This window comes from Neofelis nebulosa, chromosome 1 (assembly GCF_028018385.1).
Source record: "Neofelis nebulosa isolate mNeoNeb1 chromosome 1, mNeoNeb1.pri, whole genome shotgun sequence".
NCBI classification, from domain to species: domain Eukaryota; kingdom Metazoa; phylum Chordata; class Mammalia; order Carnivora; family Felidae; genus Neofelis; species Neofelis nebulosa.
Window position 1 is genome coordinate 228,758,401 of NC_080782.1, and position 23,764 is coordinate 228,782,164.

A 23,764-nucleotide genomic window follows, 5' to 3' on the forward strand; every position below is an offset into this window, starting at 1 on the left:
GTGATGTTTTAAATTAAGCAAGATTGTTATTCTCATAAGGATAGAAGAACTTAAAAATAGTTGTACCAATCCAGAAAGCCTTTATTTGTATTTCACATATTAAAGTAGCTCTAAATCTTATATCCCATCCTTTTGGAAGTTTCAAATTGAGCAAATCGCTGTTTCACTTTTTCCTTCTCAAGGATGATGTGCAAAAAATAGCAGAAACGGTTTTTTTCAACATATTGTCCAAAGCAACACGATTTTGCTGTGATATGTTTAATGAATTGTTGCCCTGAAATACTCCCCTAAGCTTATGAAATTCCTTCCCACAACTATTTAACTTATTAGAATGGAGGTCCATTTCATAGATGGCTAATGGTCACGATATTCAATGCGTTGTGTACAATAGCAGTAGCTAATGCTTGGGTTAGGGTTATGACCTTTACTACCTCACAGTAAGAGTTTTGAGTAAAATAACACCAGTTAAATGACAGGATGGGCTCGTATATCAAGGCTTTGCTACATAGGATGAAAATGCATATCCACATGTGTATATATCTCTGTGCATTCATACACGCATAGTGTGCAAATCTGAATTTGACTTGTTCAAATACAACTCACTTTCCCCAAATTAAACAAAGCAAAAATAAATAAATAAAAGGCCACTCTGGGTATCATCTAGTGGTTTAAAGTCAGAGTTTCGTGCTTCCTTTTAAGCACCTGACATTTTCGTCTTGTTCTGGCAGCCCCATTTTTAGTTCCTCCCTCCTGTTTGGCCAGAAATGAAACCTTAACAACAAGCCACATTCTCCTGAAATCTGATTATAAAGCGCATCTGTGTGTTTTCTCAGCAGCAGGCAGGAGCTTCATATTGGGTTGTAGAAATCTACACAGCTGGAGCTAAACTGTAATTTTATTCAAACTCTGCATGAGAATTGGAGAATTATAGACATAGATAATAAATAGGCCTCTAGAGAAGAGGTAAAAGATAAAAAGGCAAAAAAAACACAGGCAGAGGGATACAGTATGGTCTTGGCTGCAAAGACTGAATGCAAGACTGCTTCCTATCAAAGTTCCTATCAGTGAGCCATACTGGAGTTCAGATTAACAAACACTGCTTACTATGTGCTGGCAGTGATTTAGCTCTGGTGATACCAAGATGAATGAGGAGGCATGGTCTCAGCCCTGAGGGAGCTTAGAGTCAGTGAATTCATACCCAATGTGGAGAGCTAGTGATGTACCGAATGCAACTGGGAAAGAGAGTTGGGGCACTCTGCCAAGGAAAGGATGGGATCAGAAAATGCCTCCTGAAGGAGATGATGCTGGAAATGTGCTGATGTATAATGAAAAGACTGTTGGACTTAGAACATGAAGAAGATGGTTTGAGCCTAGGCCTATTAATTTTTTTTTTTTTTTTTTTTTTTTAATTTTAAAAAGAGGCTCCTGGGTGGCTCAGTCAGTTAAGCAACCGACTTCAGCTCAGGTCATGATCTCATGGTTCATGGGTTCGAGCCCTGTGCCAGGCTCTGTGCTGACAGCTCAGAACCTGGAGCATGCTTCAGATTCCATGTCTCCCTCTCACTTTGCATCTCCCCTGCTTGTGCTCTGTCTCTCTCTCTCTCTCTCTCTCTCTCTCTCAAAAATAAATAAACTGAAAAAAAAAATTGAGTCCTAGATCTAATGTGGTCTCACATTAGCTGTATGATCTGTCAGTAATCATAGTGGCTAACAGGTATCACCTCTACCTGTGTGCAGGCAGCCACTAAGCTACAGTCTTCACATGTACCATCTACCTTGTGGGCAAGACCGAATTATTTTCCTTCTCGTTTGCAGATGAGGACACTGCGTCCCAGAGACATGAAGTTAGTTGCTAATGGTCAAGGAATGAGTGGAGTGAGTGAATTTGAGCCACTTCTGTCAACTACCACCGCAGACTCTAAACTCACCAAGACTTGTTTTCTGTAAAATGGGGCTGATAATGACTGCCCTATTTACTGTTGCAAAGTCTTGTGAGGATCAAATGAGATAATATAATTGAAAGTGCTTTGGAAAGTGTATATCCAATAAACGTACAAGATACTAATTCTTTTCCCAGCATTGAATTGCCATGTGCTGTTGCCTTGTCAGCACAGGCAATGACTAGCTTCCCCACCCCAGAGCTACGAAAGCTCAGTGTGATAGTGTAGCATGTTTAACACTTAGAAGGTGTATTAATTGTTGACTTCTCCAACCATGGGTCGCACATCCGTAGATACAAACCAATCTTGCCTAGATACCTGCAGCTCATATTAGTCACAGGAACCATCACAAGGGGGGTTGCTCAAGGAGAAGACTTGCTGGAAGATTCCATATGAGGCCTATTAATCCACCATCTCTCTCAGACCCAAGCAAGGTGCTGTTCCAGGAGGAGGAGCTGGGAGTGCTCCTGGATGTGAACTTGATCTTTTTATGGTTCCTTTCTAGTTAAGCATCCTCCTAGAGGAGGCAGTTGGGTATATAGTACTGTGATATGGCCAGATCTGGCAAGCTCGGCTTCTGAAGTTTAATGAGAGAAAGAAAGGGAAGGAGGAGAGAAAATCTTTGAGGGCCTCCCATTTGCAAATTTTTTTTAACGTTTATTTATTTTTGAGACAGAGAGAGACAGAGCATGAACAGGGGAGGGTCAGCAAGAGGGAGACACAGAATCCGAAACAGGCTCCAGGCTCTGAGCTGTCAGCACAGAGCCTGACGCGGGGCTCGAACTCACGGACCGCGAGATCATGACCCGAGCCGAAGTCGGCCGCTCAACCGACTGAGCCACCCAGGCGCCCCGAGGGCCTCCCATTTGTAATCAGAGGTCTCACCCATGGTCCTTCACCCTCCACGGGTGTGGGACCGATGCCTCAGAACTGAGAAGTGGTAACTGGAGACTAAATGCTGAACTTTCTGCACATTCCTCAGAGTTGTATTGCCACACGGAGGTCATTAAGCGGTCAGAGAAAGTGGGAAGGTGGCAGAGATGGCTCCATCTTCAAATTAAGTGTTTGTTCTAAGTGCAAGATAATCATATAGAAGGTAACTTTTTAAAAATCCCACTTTAAATGTATGTAAATCTTGGCTCACTGTTTATTTCCAGCAGATGTGTAACGGTGAAGTCTAAAGTTCACAGCAACCCTGGAGCAAAGAAGTTAAATGCAGCTATCAATTCTTGAAGGTTTCTAATCTACAAACAAACAACAGCCAAACTTTATTCATCTCTGAGTATTTCTGAGTTGGTGCTGTAGGACAGTGCTTCTCAAACTTTAAAGTGCATGTGAATCGCTCAGGTGTCTTATTAAAATGCAGGTTTAGGGGTACCTGGGCAGCTCTGTCGATTAAGCGTCCGACTCTTGGTTTCTGCTCAGGTCATGATATCACAGTTTCGAGAGTTCAAGCCCTGCATCTGGCTCTGCACTGGCAGTGCAGAGCCTGCTTGGGATTCTGTCTCCTTCTCTCTCTGCCTCTCTGCCTCTCTCTCTCTCTCTGAACAAATAAACAAACTTTAAAATGCAGGTTTATATTCAGTACACCTTACAATTTTTAACAAACACCCAAACAATGCTGATGTTGTGACCCATGAGCTACACTTTGAGCAGCAAAGCTGTAAGGGATGGAAAGATAAAATAAAATAGATAAAATAGTATTGCTGCTTTTAAGGAGCTTGTATTTTGCCTCAAGCTGGACTAACCATATGATTGCTTAAAAGTATCATTGTAAAGCTTCTCAGATTACAGATCACTTATTAAATTGTGGGGAAGTACACATGTAAAATTTACTATGTTAACCATTCTTAAGTGTACAATTAGTGTTAACCATATTCACATTGTTGCCCAACCAATTTTTTCAGCTTTTTCTCTTGTAAGAAACTATATCCATTAAACAACTCCCTGTCCTCCCCCTTCCCCCCAGCCCCTGGCAGCCACCATTCTCCTTTCTGTTTCTATGATGTTGACTACTTAGATACCTCATAAAAGCAGAATCATGTAGTGTTTGTCTTCTTGTGACTGGCTTATTTCACTTAGCATGATGTTCTCAAAGTTGATCCGTGGCGTGGCATGTGTCAGAGCTTCCTTCCTTTTTCAGGCTGAATAATATCCCATTGTATGTATAGACCACATTTTGTTTATTCTTTTATCCACTGATTGACATTTGTATTGCTTCCACCTCTTGCTACTACGAATAATGCTACCACCAATACACATGTATAAATAATTCTTCAGAAAAGCCGCCTTTTAGATAATTGTAAGGATCTTTGAATAATTTCCAAAACATAATGCCTGAAGGATTCTCTTATATGCAATACTAATAAGTGCTTTGGGGGCTCAATTCTTTTCAAAAAGCCAGCACCATGGAGTTATAAATTTTAGCATGCCATACTGTCAGAGGTTAGAAACCAAAACTTCAGTTTCTCCTGAGTGCGATAATAAAATCTCTAAATGCCTAATAACCTAGTAGACATTCTTAAAGATTCCCCAAATCCCTCTTGTATCAATATTTAATATATGGTCACTAACTTGGTGATTTGCATTAACAGCATTCAATAGAATGCGCCCAGGGGAAGCAGAAGGCTGCTGTTTGCCTGGATTGGTCCTGCCCTAGGCCCCCGGGGCAATAACTATGATGGTGATTGGGTCCTTAATAACACCTGAAGGATTATTTTAATCCAGAAAACTGAAATAATAAGAAAAGACTATGAAAGACTTACACAAATTAACACATAATTTAAACATATGTGTACAAATCAAATTATAAATAACATACAAATTAAAGTGTAGATGGCTTAATTATTAATTAACTGCCCTTTTCTCTAAGGCAGCATTTCCAGTCGTGTTCCTTGAGATATTAGTGGCCTTTTTAACATGACAGGTTTATGTAAAGAACGTTTTCTCTGGCCAAGTGCATCTGGGAAATACTGTGTATCCCCTCTTTTTGGGGGCCACTCAAAAGCAGACACCAAGGCAGGAGTAAATGTGCAAGAGATTTACTGGGCAAATTGCCTGGGAGACAAAAAGGGGATGGAGTTGGAGGAGGCCAGGGGAGCCTTCAGACCACAATGCAGGCCCCGTGAAGGAGAGAAGGAAGATAGGAGGGTTGGAAATGAAGAGTCTCAGACTGTGGCACGATGCTAAGAAAGTATTCAGGGGCGCCTGGGTGGCGCAGTCGGTTAAGCGGCCGACTTCAGCCAGCTCACGATCTCGCGGTCCGTGAGTTCGAGCCCCGCGTCAGGCTCTGGGCTGACGGCTCGGAGCCTGGAGCCTGTTTCCGATTCTGTGTCTCCCTCTCTCTCTGCCCCTCCCCCATTCATGCTCTGTCTCTCTCTGTCCCAAAAATAAATAAAAAAAAAAAAAAACGTTGAAAAAAAGAAAGTATTCAGAAGACTGTTAGGAGTCCTGGAGCCCAAGTCAGCAGTCAGAAGAATGCCAGATCTCTTTGTAATGATCTTCCGTTAGTATCCCTGCTGTGCCCAGTCATCGGGAGCAGCCAGAGGAAAGGGCAGCCTTCCCTGCAAACACAGCAAGGGATTGCAGAGCACAACAGCTGGACCCTGGGTCAGCTATGTTCCCCTCAAAAGGAGATGCGAGGGGTGCATTATCATGGCCAGGTAAAGACTGCGAGAATTCCAATAATAGAGAAATCATTTAAACTGTTTAACCACCAGGCTTATTTGACTGAAAAATGCCTCCCCACCACACACATGTTACGCTTCCCCTCCTGGCCTTCACGATCTTCGTCTCGAGGAGCATTAGGGTCCCCCAGAACACAGCCTGGGAAATAGTACACCAGGGTAACTATTCCATTCTTGTTCTGATTCTTTTGTTGTTCTTGCCTACCAGCCTTGTCTGTAATAGTTCAAAATTCCATGCTTGAAGAGTAACCTTTTTGCTTTAATTGCAGTTCAGAATGCAGTTTTACTGCCCAGGCTGTTTCTGTTTCTAATTCCTAACTCTCAAATTCAACAGAGAATCTCCAGAAAGATGTTAACTGTTACAGCCCTTGGTATGTGTTCATCTAACCATTCCCTCTTCCCAGGTCAAAAAGTTAAGCTACTTTTTCCAGCCCCTGTGTCAGCAGAAATATGTGCAGTTCTAGCCTGAGGGTGGTTGAGTTCCTTTGTGTCTTCTCCGTGTTCTCTTACCCATGGATGCATCTGAAAGCAGGTTGCATCTGAAAGCATGGATGCATCTGAAAGCAGGTTGGTGGAGCTGAAAGATGGAAGCAACCTGGAGCCCTGAGTCACTGTTTAAAGCAAGTACACAGACAAGCTGGCCAACTTGTTTTAAGCCACTGGAATTTGGTCCTTCTTTGTTATTTCAGCATAGCTTAGCCTAAGCTGACTAACAACAATCCATACAATACAGGATCCATAGGAAGATGTCGGTTCTGCAAAGCTTCTTTCAAAAACCTAAAAGCTTAGCTCTATGCTGTTATGGCAAGAAGGCCTTTCTCCACCTCCCAGGATTTAGGGAAGAGGTAATATCTTCCATGATGAATGAGCTCTAGAAGAATTTTCCTTATCGCTTAAAAGTCCCTTTGTCTGCACCTAGTTCCTGCCCACCCACTATCCCCTACCCACCACCTTCGCTCCCTAGTCTGAGCTCAGTACCTTTGCTTTGGCCTTAGCTACTGAAGTGCTCCATAAGCACAATCTTGCATTCATCATTGTTTCTGGTGGGCCTTGATGGTGTTCCCCTATCATTCTGCCATAAAGCCAAAGTTTTTTTTTGTTTTTTTTTAAGGGATCAAAGAATAAACCCTTCCATTAAAAGGGCTCTTCTTTATGCATTTCAAAAGCAAATATGATTTATGATAGATCACAGCACATGCAAAATAAAGCTGTTGTTGCTCATTAAATGGCAGCTCAGGAAGACCTCTTTTGATGGCAAAAATCTTCCCTGTAAGACAGATGGAGAAATATGTAAAGGCCAAAAAGATAGCAAAGCCCTAGATCTGTCTCTCAAAAAGCCACTGTATTCCCAGTTCTCATCTAAGAAATGCCTTTGTTTCAAGACCCTAATGAAAGTTTTCCCTTTATGTTCTAGTTTCTTATGTTACGATAAATGAAAGAATTATGAGGAGAATGAACTTTGTATGACAGTACATTGACACCATCCACTCTTACCTTCGGTTGAAGCTCCTTTTTTTTTTTTTTTTAATTTTTTAATGTTTATTTATTCTTGAGAGAGACAGAGCATGAACAGGAGAGGGACAGAGAGAGAGGGAGACAGAATCTGAAGCAGGCTCCAGGCTCTGAGCTGTCAGCACAGAGCCTGATGCGGGGCTCGAACCCACGAACCGTGAGGTCATGACCTGAGCTGAAGTCAGACACTTAACCAACTGAGGCACCCAGGTGCCATTTATCCAAATGTACTTTGAAAGGTTTTATACTTCTCAGCAATATCACTTTATACTGGATTAAATTGAGGGCTAGTGACTTTCTATAAAAGAATAATGCATTCATTCATTCAACAAAATATTATTGAATCTCTAGCATGAAGCCTGATGCTAGGAGTATAGGGATGAAATGTGTACTCTAGGGGAAGATAGACAAGGGCAAACAATTAATAGCCAGTGAGAGACACTTACCCTGAGGCTGATGGGGAGGTAAAGCCAAGCACTGGTTCTGAAAAATCACCTCAGAGGTAGCCAAAAGGTTTTGGGAAGTGGGAAATGTTTTTCAAATAGAGAGTAGTCTGTGTGGGAGAATACGGGAAGGGAGAACATGGCCTATTCAGGGAACGACAAGTAACTTGGCAGGGTTAACTAAAGCAGAAGCTGTTAGTTAAGGGTGGGCAGGGTCTGGCTAATGAAGGGCCTACATGCCCCCAATTTTATTCCAGTGGTGATGAGGCATTGAAGAATTAGATGCAAGAAAGAGATACCGTCAATTTTACTTCGGAAAACTCTGGAAATGGAAAAGGAAACTGAAGAGCCATTAGGAGGTTGCTACAGGGATGGGTGCATTTGAGAAATGACGGGGGCTCAGCTAAGGCAGTGACAGCAGGGGGATAAGGACAGAGATGGATGTAGGCATCGGGAACATAATCCCTATTATGTTTTATTTCTGTGAGAAATTCTAGTGTGACGTATCATCTCAACTTTAGGTACCTTTTCCAGCCCTTTTCTTCCCCTAAATGTCAGAACTGCCACATCAAAGTGTTCATTCTAAACAGATATGTCAATCTTCCGACTTCCCTGGCTCTTGCTTTTAATGCTTGAGGAGGAAGGATAGGGTAAAGGCTGAAAAGAGATGCTATCCCATTATTGTAAAGGCCTAAATCCATATACCCCTCTCTGTGGCCCTTGATCATCCTAAGATAGTGTCATTCTCAATGCAGTTCATGACCAGCCTTCATATTTCCTGCCCAAGTACCATCTAGTTTAAGACACATAAAAAAGTGAATTCTTGTTGGCATTTACTTTTTGAAGCGTTACAAATTTACCACAGAACTGGGAAGAGTCTAAGATAATTGAATTTGATGTTTCCCAAGAGGTGACATAGCACCCAGAATTTTAAGTGATTCACGTTCAGTAATTATATATTGAGATGCATATTAGAAAATACGTAACTGGTGTATCACATCCATTATTAAGAAATGTTACTGTTCAGGGGCGCCTGGGTGGCGCAGTCGGTTAAGCGTCTGACTTCAGCCAGGTCACGATCTCACGGTCCGTGAGTTCGAGCCCCGCATCAGGCTCTGGGCTGATGGCTCGGAGCCTGGAGCCTGTTTCTGATTCTGTGTCTCCCTCTCTCTCTCTGCCCCTCCCCCGTTCACGCTCTGTCTCTCTCTGTCCCAAAAATAAATTAAAAACATTGGAAAAAAAAAAAATTTAAAAAAAAAAAAAAAAAAAGAAATGTTACTGTTCAGAAGTGGTTGGTTTAAAAGGTCAGTCATTTTAAAGGCCATATTCAGATTGGAGAGAAATAGTAAAAATGGATAAGTCACTCAAAATCAACAAAGACTCATCCAATCAAACTCTGAGTTCATGATGGGATTAACGTCAGGACCCTAAGTAAAATGCCCACAGGCAAGGACTGATTGTTTATCCACACTGAATGCCCTTCTCCCAGAGCTTACAGCTCAATTACAGTTCCCAGGCCTTTGCAGTAAGAATAGGTATGTTTTCTCCATGTTTCTACTCCCTCACCTGCTGAAAACAAGAATTCAGTGGGCGACTCCAGGGTAAGGATGGTCATGTGAAAACAAAGGCCCCCTTTTTCCTAATACACACTGGAGAGTGACATGAGAGAGAAACCCGTCATGTGATGAGCCACACAGGTTTGGGGTGGTTAAAGCAATCAATGCAGTCAACTTACCTAGTACCACCAGCATCACTCAGTTAATAGCCAAGTTGGAATTAGGACCCTGGTCTCCTAAGGGTCTTTGTGAAGGATAAATTCCTGGGTGAAAAGAGAAGGGCAGTACTGGCCTTTCACTGCATTTGTCTGCATCTTAGTTTCAATTCTTATAAAAGAATGAGCTGCTGTTAATCACCAGAAGAGCAGAAAGCACATTTTTAGATGAGAAAAGTTTGAAACAAGTTGTCTGAAGACTGGCATACCCAACACCACAGATTGGTATCTGGTTGTAGTTCTCTCTCATTGTTAATTAAACTGAGGAGAGAAACCCCTTCCCAGTAGGTTAAGCTTAGTCTGATAAGCGGAAGCCAGCCCCATTCCCTCCATCTGGCATCTGTTCCAGACATTTCACTCACTGCTTATCTCCGGTTCAGTGTGGGACTGGCATAGCAGAGCAGGGACCCTGATAGCACTTTCCTTTTATTTTTGAGTCTGTAACTGCAGCATCAGCTGCTTGGAGAAACAAGGGGGGTACAGAAGATATGCACAGCTCCTGCAGCTGGTGGTTCCAGAATCCAGGCTTCCACTGTGGGATTTGAATGTGATAACAAACATGTCCCGACCCACTGCCTCCGTGAACTGAGTCAGGGCTTTATCAGAGTGAGTTCAGCTGTGTTCTATGTACTATATATGCACTGTCCATGCAGTTAAGAGGAATTCCACAGGGCCTTGGGCATGTATATAACAACTGCAGATTCCCTGCGAGATTGTGGCTTTTGGTATCCTCTTTCTCCCTTTGCCTACCAACCAGTGGGGGGGAAAAGTTGGTTGTCTTTGAATGTGATAGTCCATGCACTGGGCATAAAAGATGGGAGGTTGGCATGGATGTTACATGGAGGATGCCTCTACAGATAACTCTTGATGATCCAGGGAAAGAGCAATCGATGTGAAGATCAACCGTTGGGGAGGGTGGGAGGACATATAGGATGAAAAGTTAATAGGATTATGAATCAGTTGAGAATATATATGTATTTGTAGCATGTGGCTGAAACTAAATAGTAACCAGCCAACATTCCACTGTGTTCACTGCAGTGTGTAAACAGCCACACCAGTCATCTGGTTGATCAAGTTTAAAGGAGCAAATAAATTGATGCAAATAATAATATCTTGATTGATGTAAGCAGGAAACCTAGTCAGTGAAGGAGAGGAGTGAAGGGGAGGAGACAACTAAGGAGAAGCAAACATGTATAGCCTGGGTGAACACCTACCCCACAAGGTGACGAAGACCATGGGCCCAGTCACTCAACTACCTGCCCCAGTAAGCTTCATCCTCATGACAGACATTCAATCCACAGATCCTGGTCTGACTTGTTTTAACTTCTCTGTGTTACCTATGATCTCCTTCCCATAGCCCCTTTCCCCCATGCCTTTCCCCGTGTGCCTCTTTGCATCATTACACTAGTTAATTGAGCATTGGCCATTCAGTTTTTTAAGAATACCATCAAGTCCACAATCACTAATAAAAGTCATTTATTATTTCTAAGGGAAAGTCTTCCCTGAAGTAAAACTTTAACGGCGGACCATAGGTTTTGCATGCTGGGCCTTGCAGGAGGCTAAATGGAGTCACAGCCATGAGCCCCAAGGAGTATGTCCCATCCCCTCAATCTGGACACAGGAAACAGAAAGCCTGAGAGTACCTAGGCAAGGGAACTCTCAGCCAAACAGTGTGGACTTCAATTTCAAGGTTTTAGTGCTACATCAGGTCTAGATGTCTTAACGCTCTTGTGGGGAAAGCTTACTGGAATGACAGAGCGGCTTGGGTATATTCAATTTCTTTCTTTGGCTCCTGATAATGGGTGGGCAAGTGTGGTTTCCATTATCCTTTCTCATGGCCCACTTCAACAAGGGCCCCTCAATTTGTGGGAAAGGCCTGAAGCCACAGGCCAAAGAGACCACAGAGACGGGTGTGATACTCCCACATCCACAGCCCTGTCCCAACCAATTGCCTTCACTGGCTGGCAAGTAGCGGGTGGCGTGGGGCAGGGCAGGGAAAAAGATGCGGGAAAATCAAGAGAACAGAAAAACCATGGTATATTCATTTAACCTTCCACAATAGTATATAAATAACTAGGATTCTCCAGATAGTCTCCAAATACAGAGAAGCCTAAAACACATATCACTGAAGGATATGCAAGATAGTCAACAATCATTAAATTTTAAAAGGAAACGTTATTGTTTATGCACACATCCTTATGAAGTATAAAAACCCTGTGTGACCAACACCAAATTCAGGGAAGAAAACAGAATGGGATGAAAGGAGGGCCACTGAATGAAGGCTGCTATTCTTTCTCCGGCTGGCTGGGAGGGCCACAGGCGACAGTTGTATTCTAGTTTTAAATGAAGTATTTCAGGGACACAAAAAAGTAGTAAGACTAGTAAGTCAAAACTGAGAACCAGTTCTCTGCAACTGGCGGGTGTGTGCTGGCAATGAGTGTGTGCAAATCGCTGGCAGCAAAGAACATAAGAATTATGGGTTCAGACCTCTATGTCCCTTAGTATGGTTTTGTGACCCAAAGTCAGGGTTAAATTTTGGACCCAGGTTAGCAACAAAATCCTCCTTTGCAAAATAATTCATAAGGAAGGACTATTTCTCAGGTCTCTGCCAGGTGAAGCAAAACATTCCAGAACAAGAATATCGCTAGCAAAAGAAAATGTTATTTTGTCAGGATTCCACATGGCCGCAGTTCGAGACAGGCAGGTTTCACAGGGAGTTGGTTGGCCCATGTAAACTGGCAGAGGATGAGAGGAAGCTTCCCTGGCCAGGTCCCTCAAATCTTTTAAGGCCCGAAAGGGACAAACACAGCACTTCTACCACGAAAGTCTTAGCCTGAATCAGCCTCCCCCACTGCCTCCTCAGGAGAGGGCAATATTATGGCTCACCTAATAGCGCATGTCTGTTACACTGCCAAGTCCACAGGGTAGTTGGAAGGTAAGCACATCTATGCAGTGAACAGAAAGGTACCCAGTCATAAGTCAGGACGTGACATGACAGAGGCGCCCCGGTGGCTCAGTCAGTTGAGTGTCTGACTTAGGCTCAGGTCACCATCTCACGGTTCATGAGTTCGAGCCCCGCGTGGGGCTCTGTGCTGACAGCTGAGACTGGAGCCTGCTTCCGATTCAGTGTCTCCCTCTATCTCTGCTGCTCCCCTGCTTACACTCTGTCTCTCTCTCAAAAATAAATAAAGATTAAAAAAAAACTTGTTTTAAAGAAAAAGAACGTGACATTACAAATTGCGGATTATAGAACATAAAAACAGAAAACTCGGTAGTGATATAGGTCCTGTATCCCCTTGGTGAAACTCATGGAAAATAATTCACAGAATACTTAGGGAAGTGTTGATTTCTTCAGTGGAACCAGAAATGGAGACACCTTGAGAATGTTTATCTGCAGAGGGAAAAAAAGGCAATGCTAAAACCTTTTTAGAGTTTGTGGGTACTTAAAAAAGTCTTCACAAAATTTGAAAATACGGCTGTATTTCTATACTAATAATTTCATTAGAGCTTGAAACTTAGTATTTGGAGTTAATTTCATCTACTACCATTTTACCAAAACTTATCTGGGTCTAATCTTTTCTATGTAAAGGAATCTAGAAAACACAAGTTTCTTGTCCTTCTTGCCTCCACAGAACCATGGGGACTGAGCCCGGGGACAGGTCTAGAGACGGGGCACACGGCACAGAAAGCTCATCTGTGCCCGCGGCCTCCTGGTTTGACATTTACAAAAGTTACATTCAGTCCCCAGTAAGTACCACCCTGCATCGGGTCAAGTGTACTCTTGATTTTCCTTCCAATCTTTAAAACAAAGTTGCAACAAATGGATGTTTTGGCAGTTTTCCTCACCTTGCATACTATGTGAGTGCTGCTGCAAGGGGCCATAGAGGACTGTGTATGAATTGTAGGATAATCGGAGCTATGGCAGAGCTTATTAGTACGGACATCTCCCCAGGGACAACTATGAGGGGTCAGCTTCATTGTTCTGAAGTCCCACCCTGTGGTGAAATTTGCTTTTTCCATCTCTCTGAGCATCTTCTAAGGCTGAAATATATGCTTGATGGGTGACTAAATCAAAACTACACACTGACATAACCTACAAAATGAGTGTCACGTCCCTGGAGTAGAATTAAACGTAAATCACCCTTCAGAGGTACCTTGACCACACTCAGTCCTCAACTCACTGTCTTTACTCCATAGGGTCCAGGAGGGAAGTGGAATAGATAGTGCCTGTTTATGCCCCTGAGCTTGGGGTTCCTTCCTTTTCCCATTTATGGAGAGCTATGTGAAAAGTCAAGAGACAGGAAGGAAAAACCCTCGGGGTAGCCATTTACCAAACATGAAAATCTCTGAATTCCTCAGAACACTTAATCCTAATAGCAGGCCAGATTTATGAAACCAGCTTAGGAGAACCCTTGAAATAGGACATTTAGAATGCTCCCCACTAAAACTCCAGGCAAGTACATCAGCCATCCTAATTAGTAAATAAGTCTAACTCGTGATCATAAGGCAAGTTCTTTGTTTATTCTTTAAAAAATGTTAGATGACAGTACAAGCTACCAAAGTCTAAGAGAACCTAAATACATTTACATTTTTAAAAATATGTCATCTATATTGTAGCAACACTAGTTGATCCAACCTGCAGAAACCTATAAAAGTTAAGACGAATTCTGTTGATCTGGAGATTAAGTTCTGAAAGTGCTTCAGTAGGAAACTTATTGCAGAGGGAGAACTGTGGGTGGTTCCATGAGAGACACATGCATGTACCTGAAATGAGACCCAAAGGATTTCAGTGTTGTAAAATCTTGGGCCACAGAAAACTTTCAACAGTAATTGAACGGAAGTAGTTTCAACAGAAAGGAAGAAAGCTGTCCAACTGTATGTACTACAAGCTGACAAATTATACATCTGGACCTCTCTCAACTGATTTCCCCTGATTTAACATGCAAGCCTAGTACTAGAGATCCGACTTGTTCTATTTTTAATTCTGACATTCCTATAACCTATTAAAGCTTTAAATCAGTAAGCCCAGATAAGAAAATCTCAGAAACTTACTTTGAAGCCTTATACTTCTCCCTAATTGCTTGCTGAGGTCGATGGGGTATATCGAGGCATGCTTTATGTAGCTCACTCAGGCAAGGCACAATTTCATTTAATGAATAGCCTGTAAATGCAGCCAGGGTTTCTGGCTAATCAAGACAAAAGAAAAAACTGCATCATATAACTTCATAAGATTATCAGAAAGCTGAAGATAAAACTGTGAAATAAAGGAAATTGATCACTTAGGAAGTATCCACATTCATCTCAAAAGAAACTGTAATCCTCCTTCAGTGACTTTAGAAAAAAAATATTAGGAAGAACAGTCAGAGTTCTCAATTTGCTCATATTACATTATTTATAATGCTCGGTTTGGGACAAGTTACTTTGACCTATTCCCTCATGAGCAGGATTTTTACTGGTCCCTAAAGAGCCTCTACTTACCAGACACCATATTTACATAGAATATGAAAGATTCTTAGTGAAAAGTAGGATAGTAAATAAGTATTCTAGAAAGTAACAGTAGACACGCCACTTCTTTCAGCACAAAAGGAAGCCTTCAGAAGCAAATCAAGGGATCCATTTTCAATCTTGCCTCTTCTTGGACCGAGAGGCAATACTAACTGCCCTGTTTCCTTGAAAACTTGCTGCAACCTTCTGACCATCCTAGGTGGATCCAGGTTGTTTTACACACACAGAGGGGAAAAGTCAACAAATTTTGCTCACCTTGTATGAGGGGGGCATTGGGGTTTCCAGGCCTGCTTCTTCTCAATAAGCATGCCAACACCATCTCCTTGACTCCCTGCAATCTCTACTCCAAGTCACTGAGTCAAAGTCATAAAGGCTGACCTGTAAGACTCAGTGGCATATTGGAATCTGCTGGCAAGACAACCAGTTCCTTATTAAACCAACTCTCCCTCACTCTAAGCCTTGGGAGTTACTGAACAGATTTTTACATAGGCCTTGAATCTCATCTAGAAAGAAGCAGAATCTTACCCAGAAGTGCCTGTTCACAGTATAGTTTGCCAGGCAATATGCTGCTGCAGCTATCAATGAAGGAAGATATTTCAAGAATGGGTCAGCTTCAAGTAGACTCAGTTCTGCTACATACTAAGCACAAGAGAGAAAATCCCAGTGGAATTAGAAATGTGACTAAGGTTACACGTAAACCTAGAAATGTCAAGGGAAAAAAAATTGTCTTATCTTTGTTCATCCTGTATCTAATGATGAGCAGACAAAAACAGATGCTCAAAATTATTCACTTTATTAATTATTCAAGTTAATAATTGCTATGTCTGTCCATAACCGGAATAACATTTATGTTGTAGTAAATGTCAGTATACAAGTATTTGGTCCACTTGCACGTTATATATGATAGATTAACTTATACTAGTACTACAGACTTATGCTAGTCAGGTAAAGTAGCACTGTTCTGGCCACTAGTGTGGAAGAGTCTTTGGCCAATGGCAAAAACACAACCATATTGAAGCTATTAATTTGTCAGGCAAATGCATTCAGTTCAGAGGCTAGAACAGTACCTCTGAGAACTTGTTAGATTAGAAGAAACATACTGTGAAACTTACACGTACCCATATTACTTTTTGCATAGCATATACATACCGGATATACTAGCTCATAGTATCGTGGTTAGAAAGCAAGTTTTCTAAATCAGTACTTCAGTGCCTTCAACTCAAGTACTATAATCTCAGATGACCAAATAATGCTTCATCACTTAATACGTCAGGATAAGATTAGAGCCAAATAAAAACCGCATTTACTTTGTTCCCATTCTGTAAACCTAAGAGGTATTGCTCGCGTGTGGTCTGTATCCGACAAGGGAACAGCTTCCAAACTTGAATTTAAGAGTTGGGTGATTAGACAATCCATGCCTACCAAACGTGATCAACCATAATGTCTTGGAACCACAAATCATGGTCCTAAGATTAGCTCTCTTGCATTCCTAAGGAGTTTTTCTGTGCCCAAGACAAAGAACTAAAAGGGAAGGAAGAACTGAAGGATGATCAGGAAAAACTACTTTTTACTCTCCTTGGCTCCCAAGTTCCTGGAAGTCACGTGGCCTACCTTGGCCAAATTTTCAGTCCTGACGCACACTCCTTGTCTCCTTAAGTACTGGAGGAGAAACTGGTTAGTGGTTGGCACGGTCAGATCAAAAGCTAGGACTTTCAGGAGCAGGTGTTCCATCCTTAACAGTTGTCGTTTTGTGTAAGTGTCATCAGTTATATAGACAAACTCGTCTACTTCAGGTGGATATATTTCTTCATATTTCCTGTGAAAGGTAGAGAGTTTTTGGAAGTAAAGCTTGGAAACTGAATTCTCACAACCATGCCTCTTGTGCGGCCCTCGCAGACTTCTTTACTTTTTATCTGCATACCCACTTAAGTATCACTAAATGGTATTGGCCTGGAAAATATTAGGAGCTTGGTGCCAGAACCAGAACATGAGTATTAATGTTGTACTTATTGCTAGGAATAGTAACAGAAACAATTTCCAACTGAGGATTTTAGGTTTTGGCCTCTGATAGACTGAAAGATTCCGAATGACAGACACACAGATAAATTCGTCTTAATTCTAGAGACCTCACTCACTCATCTTGTGGGAAAGAATGTTATATTGAACACAATAGTTGAACAAAAATTCCTTAGAACTTAGGTCTTTAAAAAGATCATGTTCAGAATTCCCTAATGAATTAGCAAGTGAGGCTATGTATCCAAGAATAAAATAATGATATAATTTCATTATTACCAACTTTTGTTTTTGTTTCTGCTTTCTGTAGGGGAATTTTGGCAAGTTTCTAGGCATATTAACTAGAATATCTGAGACAAAAAGATAGAAGAAACTACCATCCACCACAGGTCACTTAATTAAAGGCAGCTCAGCCACAAGCCAGCTCTTTTTTGTACACAATGAGCTATTATTATGAATGACTGATAGTAACAGGAACAAGCTGAAATTGTAACCAAATAAACTGTGCTATTACCATTTGCTAGATCCTGAAGATGGCTTTTCTATAACCAAAATCTTTTATATAACCAAAATATTTTTGTATTAGAATGCAGTCAAAAGACCACCCTGCAAAAGTTAAATTGGATCTTGAATCTGAGCTGATGGCTGCCTCAGTCATGATACTGACCTTGTTGCTATAAATCTTAAATACCTGATTTGAAGAGTGAAAGTGTGTTAAGATTCAGTTTGTCAGTAAATACTGCAAAAATGATGATACTTTATCAAGGAGGTATGAGTAAGCTTTAGTTATAAAGCACTGCATTTCCTCAATAAAAGGGAAACAGAATCAAGCGTTTTGACAGGCTGCAGTCCTACATCAAGCTGAAAGAACACTTACGAAGCCAGAAGAATAGCTGCCGTTCCCACAAGCTGCAATTTCCCTCTCAGAACAGACATGCACGAAAGAAACCTGTCCAGGAAGTTGACGGCCAGGTAGAGAGTCTCTGCTCGAAGCTTATACTCTTCGCCGACCTCAACCAGCCAGTCCACCAGAATTGTTCGCATGCCTTCTGTGATGTCTGGTTGCTTCCTCATGTAGTGTGCTTTGGGCCTGTGTCTTATCTGTGTGGAAAAAGAGTTTTGACACTTAAATCGTTGCCCTATCATAAAGATCACTCCACAGCACAGTTGCTATTTCAAAAAAGAATCTCGTGAGCAAAGGTTAAGAAGACACTGATCAAGAGCCAAAGAAATCTTTACTATGGAAAAAAGTATGTAATCCAATTAGATAACAAATAACTTAAAGGAGGGGTGGAAATAGCAATATGGCTTATTACTAAGAGTGAAATACTTAATGTACAACCCCTCTGAATCATGGAGAAATAGTCCAGGTAATTGCTACTCGCCTCACAACTGTTATTTTTCATAGATCTTCCTATGTTTAGATGTCATAAGAATGCTCTTCACTAATGGTTATGGCCAAGAGTTTATAACTATCTTATTATTAAATGTTTTGGGTGCTGGAAATTGAAACAGAATTTGGAAAACTCACTTCAGCTTCTCTAAGGTACTGATGAATTTCTTCAGCATATTCAGTCACATTTATCACATCTGTACCAAAATCTGGTGCATCTTCAGACTGGGAATGGAGAGATGAATCTACCAGCATAGGGGAAACTGTGGGGGTTCAACATTATCAGGTAAGACATTGAATTTAAAAATTCATTCCAACCACTAACCCTCCACAGGCAGTTGTGAAAATAAGTCATTACATCATGGATTTCTCCTGCTAGTTACATGCTATTGAATGCTATAGGCAATTATGAACACGGGGTACCATCGGCCTTAGGTGAGTCAGATTACCTGTGCTAAAATCCAGCAGGAAGTGAAGGTCTGACTGGAGTGTGCTGGTGTCTACCTCATACACATCCTCAAATGCCATCCCCTCTCTCCCTGTGCAGCTGTCTCCATCCCCCTGCTCAGGCTCATCCATGTAGATATCAAATCCTTGCTTGGCTGGCACCTGGCCCCCGCAGTCAGTGAGCACTTTCTTTCCAGCTGGAGGGAAGACATTTTCTGATCCAGAAAAACACCTGATTGTTGTAATCCCCTAGAAGAGAGTTAAGTTTTTTGTCAGAGGTCACTCCAAAGATTGTATAGGTGATGTAAGCCTGTGTGGCTCAAACCAGGAGGCTGGGAAGATGAAAGGAGGCTTAAATTGAAATATCTAGGTCTGCAATTTAATTTCAGAAAATGTAGCTTCCAAAGTATGACTTCTCCCTTATCTTTGTCTACATCTGACATTTGGGAAAAGAGCTACCTGTAATTTGTCATCTTCCTCACGTATTTATCAAAGGGGACTCAAGATTATAGAAAAAAGGGAAAGCACAGCTTTCCTCCAAAATGAAATAGGTATTACAAGGGGAGAAGGGGATTGTTAATTGCCTTTCATACTTGTAGCCTTACGGGATTTCGTAAGTACCAGCAAAGCTCTCACACACAGTCACTGAGTTCCTGTAGTCTTCCTCCTTAAATAGTTTTTAGTCAGTAAGCTCCTCTAAAGTTCCCATTTTATACCCTGTTATTTAGAAACATGATCATTTTAGAAACTCATACTACTAACTTCTCTTACAAAGCCGTAGAATCTTTTGTATGACATAATGTAATGTAATTACCTTGGGGAAATCTATCTCTCAATCCCTTTTCTTTATCCCTGTAGCATCGCAGTGTACAAACCCTCCATGAACGAGCACGTTATCGTGAGTCATGCAGGAAGGCCTGAATGTAGCTGAACCAGGGTAGGTGGGCAAGGTTTATGAATCTGAGTTATATTTAGGAAAATGTTAGATCTAGCTACTGTATTAACATTTTATTGTTTATAATTAATCTTGGTGTTTCCTTTAGAGGCTACTTTCAAGTTAGTATGTGTTTTCCATAACTTTCCCTTGTATCTAGCAAATTAAATATCTGGCTTACTTCTAGTAAGAAAAAAAACTCCTTAAGATAGTACTAGAAAAGAAATAATGGAATATAAAGGACCAAAATCATAAGTTACTAGAACCATGATTCCAAGTTACTACCAAGTTTGACTTTTGCTCAAAGATATATGTATGTGGGATGAGACATATATTCATTAAATAAATATTTACTGATCATCTACTATGTACCAGACACTGTTCTAGGTGCCCAGAATTTAGCAGTGAACAAAATGTTCAAGAAGGTTTGCCCTCATGGAGTTCATATTCTAGCTCAGAGGATAGGGAAAGATAAGACAAGACCTATTACACTGGATAGTGTTAAGTGCTTTGGAGGAGAAGAACCCAGTGAAAAGAGAGTCCTTGCCATTTTAAATGTGATCATGGAAGGTCCTAATGAAGAGGACAGAGTTGAACAAAGATATGAATGAGGTAAGGGAGTAAGTCACAGAAATAGAGGGGGGAAGTGCATTCTGAGCAGAGGGAACAGCATGGGTAAATGCCTGGATGTTCAAGTATGTCTTAGAGACACAGCAAAGAGCAGACAAAGAGCAAAGAGCAGCGAAGGGCAGGGTGAGAAAGAGAGTAGTGTAGGTCACAAAGTCAGAAAGAAAAGAGAAGCCAGATCAGGTAGGCCTTACCACAGACCATTTAAGACTGTCTGCTACTCAGAGGTGGGAAGCCACTGGAGAAGCCACTGGGCAGAGGAGTGGTATCATCTGATTTGTTTTAATACGATCACCCTGGCTGTGTATATGTACAGAGAACAAGTAAGATGAGTAAGATGACCAGTTATGAAAGTTGTAAATTCTCAGTGAGACACAAGAGGGATCTGAACCAGTGTTAACAGCAGTAAAGATTAAGAGGTAAAGGGATTCCAGACATTTTAAAAAGGAGCCAATATTATTTTCCCAGAAAATCTGATGTGAGGTGGGAGAAAAAGAGTCAAAGATGACAAACGTTTTGGGACTGAATAGGAAGGATGGATATTCCATTTACTGAGATGAGGAAGACTTTTGGAACAGTTATTTGGGGCTAGGGTTAGTGTTTGGTTTTGCACAAATTTGAGATGTCTGTTACGTGGTCCAAGAGAAGATGTCAGGTAGGCTGCTAAATACGTGAGCCTATAATATAGCTGAGAGGTCCAGACCAGAGATAAAAGTATACGTCATCAACAGATAGATGGTACTTAATGCTAACAGGCTTGAGAGATTGCTTAGGGAGTATACTGCAGATTCAGATCAAATACCAAGCCCTGAGTATTCTTTCAGAGATTGGATAAAGAAGAAACAGGATATTGAGGCTGAACAGCCAATGACCTACGTAGACAACAAGGAGAGAGTGCTGTTCCCCAGGCGGAGTGAGAAGAAATTACCTCAAGAAATAAAGAAAAATCAACTATGTCAAATGTTGCCAGATCAGTCAAGTAAGGACAGGACTAAGAACTGAGTCAAAAGAGAACAAGTGAACCTGATATCCTAATCCTCCTCCCGTTGGAGTTTATAGTCTAGCAGGATAGACAGACTCAAGAATTATTGCTATAAAATGGGTAGTCACTACAAAGAGCTGTGAAGTTGAAAGGTTAAGATGGAAAGAAATTACAGTATATTTGTATGCTTGAGTTTAACCGAGTAGACAAGACTGAGGAGAGAAAGATGAGTTGCTGGAATGACATCCTAGAAGAAGCAAGAGGGTATGAGGTATACTGCACATGTTGGGGGGGGGGGGGGGGGAGTTCACCTTGCATAAGATCAGGGACACATAAGTCATACAGTGCGATGTAGATGGCAGAGCACACGTTTTGAAGTAATTTCGCCTAGCCTTATCCCATCCGCATTCTAACACCATCTCCAATGAACACAGCAAAGATTTTTCAGGATTGCCTCAGGCACGACCTATGTCAGTCTGAACACCACTCTGATCTGGAGGAACCCCAGCTCCATAACTTATTTTGGCGCATCAATAGTTCCTCTTAGCCCAGTGCTTAAATGGCTTTACATATACTTAAAAGATTCAAACGGTTCCTAGAGCTATTTCCTTGATATTAGAAAAATAATAAAATAATTCACTATTTCTGGTTGGAAAGGGGACCAAAGTGATCTTTGACAAAATCAATGTCCCTGTCGTCCAGATTCCAGGGCTGGAATACTCATGGGTATTTGTTGGTAAAACTGCAAGAAAAACCCACCTTCCACCATGATGTAATAGCCCTTCTCAACAACCAGCTTCCACAGCAGTTCTCAGTCATTACCTGGCCACAGGACCTCCTGTACTGTCCATTCTCAGTTAGCACCCCTAGCACTGTTCTTTGTGGGGGATCCTGGCCAAGCTGGGCTCTGGTTACCATCTGACAGCCATCAGGACCTCGAGACAGTGGAACTAGGGCTACTCCGCTTTTGGAGCCGCTGCAATGCATACCCTCGGTCTCCACAGGGTGCAGCTAGAGAAGGAGAAACAGACAAGCCAACGGTTAGTAACCTATTCCACCTTGGGCTCCAAAGCATGCAGTGAGTATCTAGGAAGGAGAGCACTAAGATAAATGATTTTCCCTACAATTATTAGGGCTGAAAAGAAAAGCGTGAGCCACGATGCAAGTGATCAAAGCTGCTTTGAACCAAAACAGTGATTTGAATCTCTCAAGGCTTTCTTCCAAGACCTGGTGTGACGGCTGGAGGGAGAGATTAATCCTGACAAACCTCCGAGCCAGGATACTAAACGCCACGTTAATCGGGAGTCTGAAACCACAAGCTCGAATCTTCGAGTCTTTCCCGACTGCTATGCTTATCTTATCCCGCACCACCCCCCACCTCCCTGCAAACAAAAGACCCAGGATACATCACTGCGGGAAAGTACGTCCCCTTCCCAAATGACAAGCAGGGTTCTCCTCCGCGGCCCTCCTTCCACCAGATAGAAGGCCCCAAAACCTGCTTGGAACCCACAGAGGGCCTTGCTCTTCTCAGCTCTATATCTTTATATAAATCTCGAACAATTAGCAAGTGCACACGAGGATTGGGAATGAGGGGCCGCCGGAGGGGGCGGGGCGGGGGCGGGGCGGGGGCGGGAGGGACAGAGGTGTTAATAGATTCCAGCGGGGGCGCTGGCCTCCCAGCGGCGGCGGCCGGGGCGCTCAGTGCTAATTACTTTCAACCCCCCCTCCCCCGCGTCTGTTGAATCGGCCAATCAGCGGCGCTCCCGGGCCCCGCGGGGGCCGCTTCCATGCCAACCGCAGCGGGCGTGCGCGCTGTGGGGCCGCATCGCCATGACGACCTCCTCACCTGACACGCTTCGGGCGGACGCGCCGCGACCCCTGGGCGTTCAGAGCCGGGCGGGGCCAACGGGCGGTGGTCCCCAGCTGCCCCAGCACCGCCCGGGCGTGCTAGGGCAGGCGGTCGCGGTCGGCACACGCGCCCCTTCGGGCCAGCGCCCCCGGCCTGGGAGGGAGGAAGGCGGCCCACCCCGCGATGGCCAGGGCTTTGGAAGGGACTGTTTCCGTGAACCCGTTCTTCCAACAGCCGCTAACTCCTCCCGCTAACGTCTTTTCCCCGGCCCGCTCCTGAGAACCTTGGCTCGGGAGAGCGACGCGGGGCCCTCGGGGCTGCGCAGGCTGCGGCGCCCTGACCGCGCCCGCCCGAGGGCGCGGCTCGCTCCCAGTCCCCGGCTCACACACCTACACTTCCTCCCAGAGAGAGGCCGGGAAGCAGCGGGCTGGCCTCAGGTTTCTGCTGGGGCCTCCAGTCCATGGTGGCGGCTTGCCTTCGGTCATTTTGGATCCTTGTGCACCAGAGGCCGCACCTGGCGGCTCGGTTCCGGTGCATGAGACCCGGCAGGGCGATAGAGATTGGGGTTTTAGGTTCGCAAGTGGTGTTCGCAGTCCCCTTTAGAGGTGTTCCCAGTCGGGTTCCGGCAGGCACTGCGTGAAGCGGGTCTAGGAACAGCGAGC

At 42.9% G+C, this 23,764-nt stretch overlaps 1 protein-coding gene across 4 annotated transcripts; it reads right to left on the reverse strand.

Moving 5' to 3' along the window:
- Positions 1-13,851: 13,851 nt before the first annotated feature.
- Positions 13,852-23,605, reverse strand: CCNA1 (cyclin A1). Of its 4 annotated transcripts, none has more exons than XM_058687371.1 (9): positions 23,492-23,605; positions 22,076-22,264; positions 18,713-18,959; positions 18,402-18,526; positions 17,748-17,971; positions 16,469-16,673; positions 15,383-15,496; positions 14,405-14,538; positions 13,852-14,116 (listed from the first exon to the last, which is right to left on the reverse strand). In XM_058687371.1, exons 2-9 carry the CDS (start codon positions 22,238-22,240, stop codon positions 14,065-14,067), a joined length of 1,266 nt encoding a protein of 421 aa, XP_058543354.1. In that variant the 5' UTR covers positions 22,241-22,264; positions 23,492-23,605; the 3' UTR covers positions 13,852-14,064. The 4 variants fall into 4 exon arrangements, with proteins under 4 accessions (XP_058543354.1, XP_058543370.1, XP_058543377.1 ...); XM_058687387.1 differs by lacking the exon at positions 23,492-23,605 and adding an exon at positions 23,100-23,221; XM_058687394.1 differs by lacking the exon at positions 23,492-23,605 and adding an exon at positions 22,764-22,868.
- Positions 23,606-23,764: the final 159 nt, after the last annotated feature.

Excerpts from the sequence above, each read along its gene's own strand:
- CCNA1 (XM_058687371.1), bottom strand. The coding sequence starts at position 22,240 with ATGCATTGCAGCGGCTCCAAAAGCGGAGTAGCCCTAGTTCCACTGTCT. Across the intron at positions 18,960-22,075 it reads ACAGGAGGTCCTGTGGCCAG|GGGATTACAACAATCAGGTG; the intron begins GTAATGACTGAG and ends ACTCTCTTCTAG. Across the intron at positions 15,497-16,468 it reads GGACTGAAAATTTGGCCAAG|TATGTAGCAGAACTGAGTCT; the intron begins GTAGGCCACGTG and ends TCTTGTGCTTAG.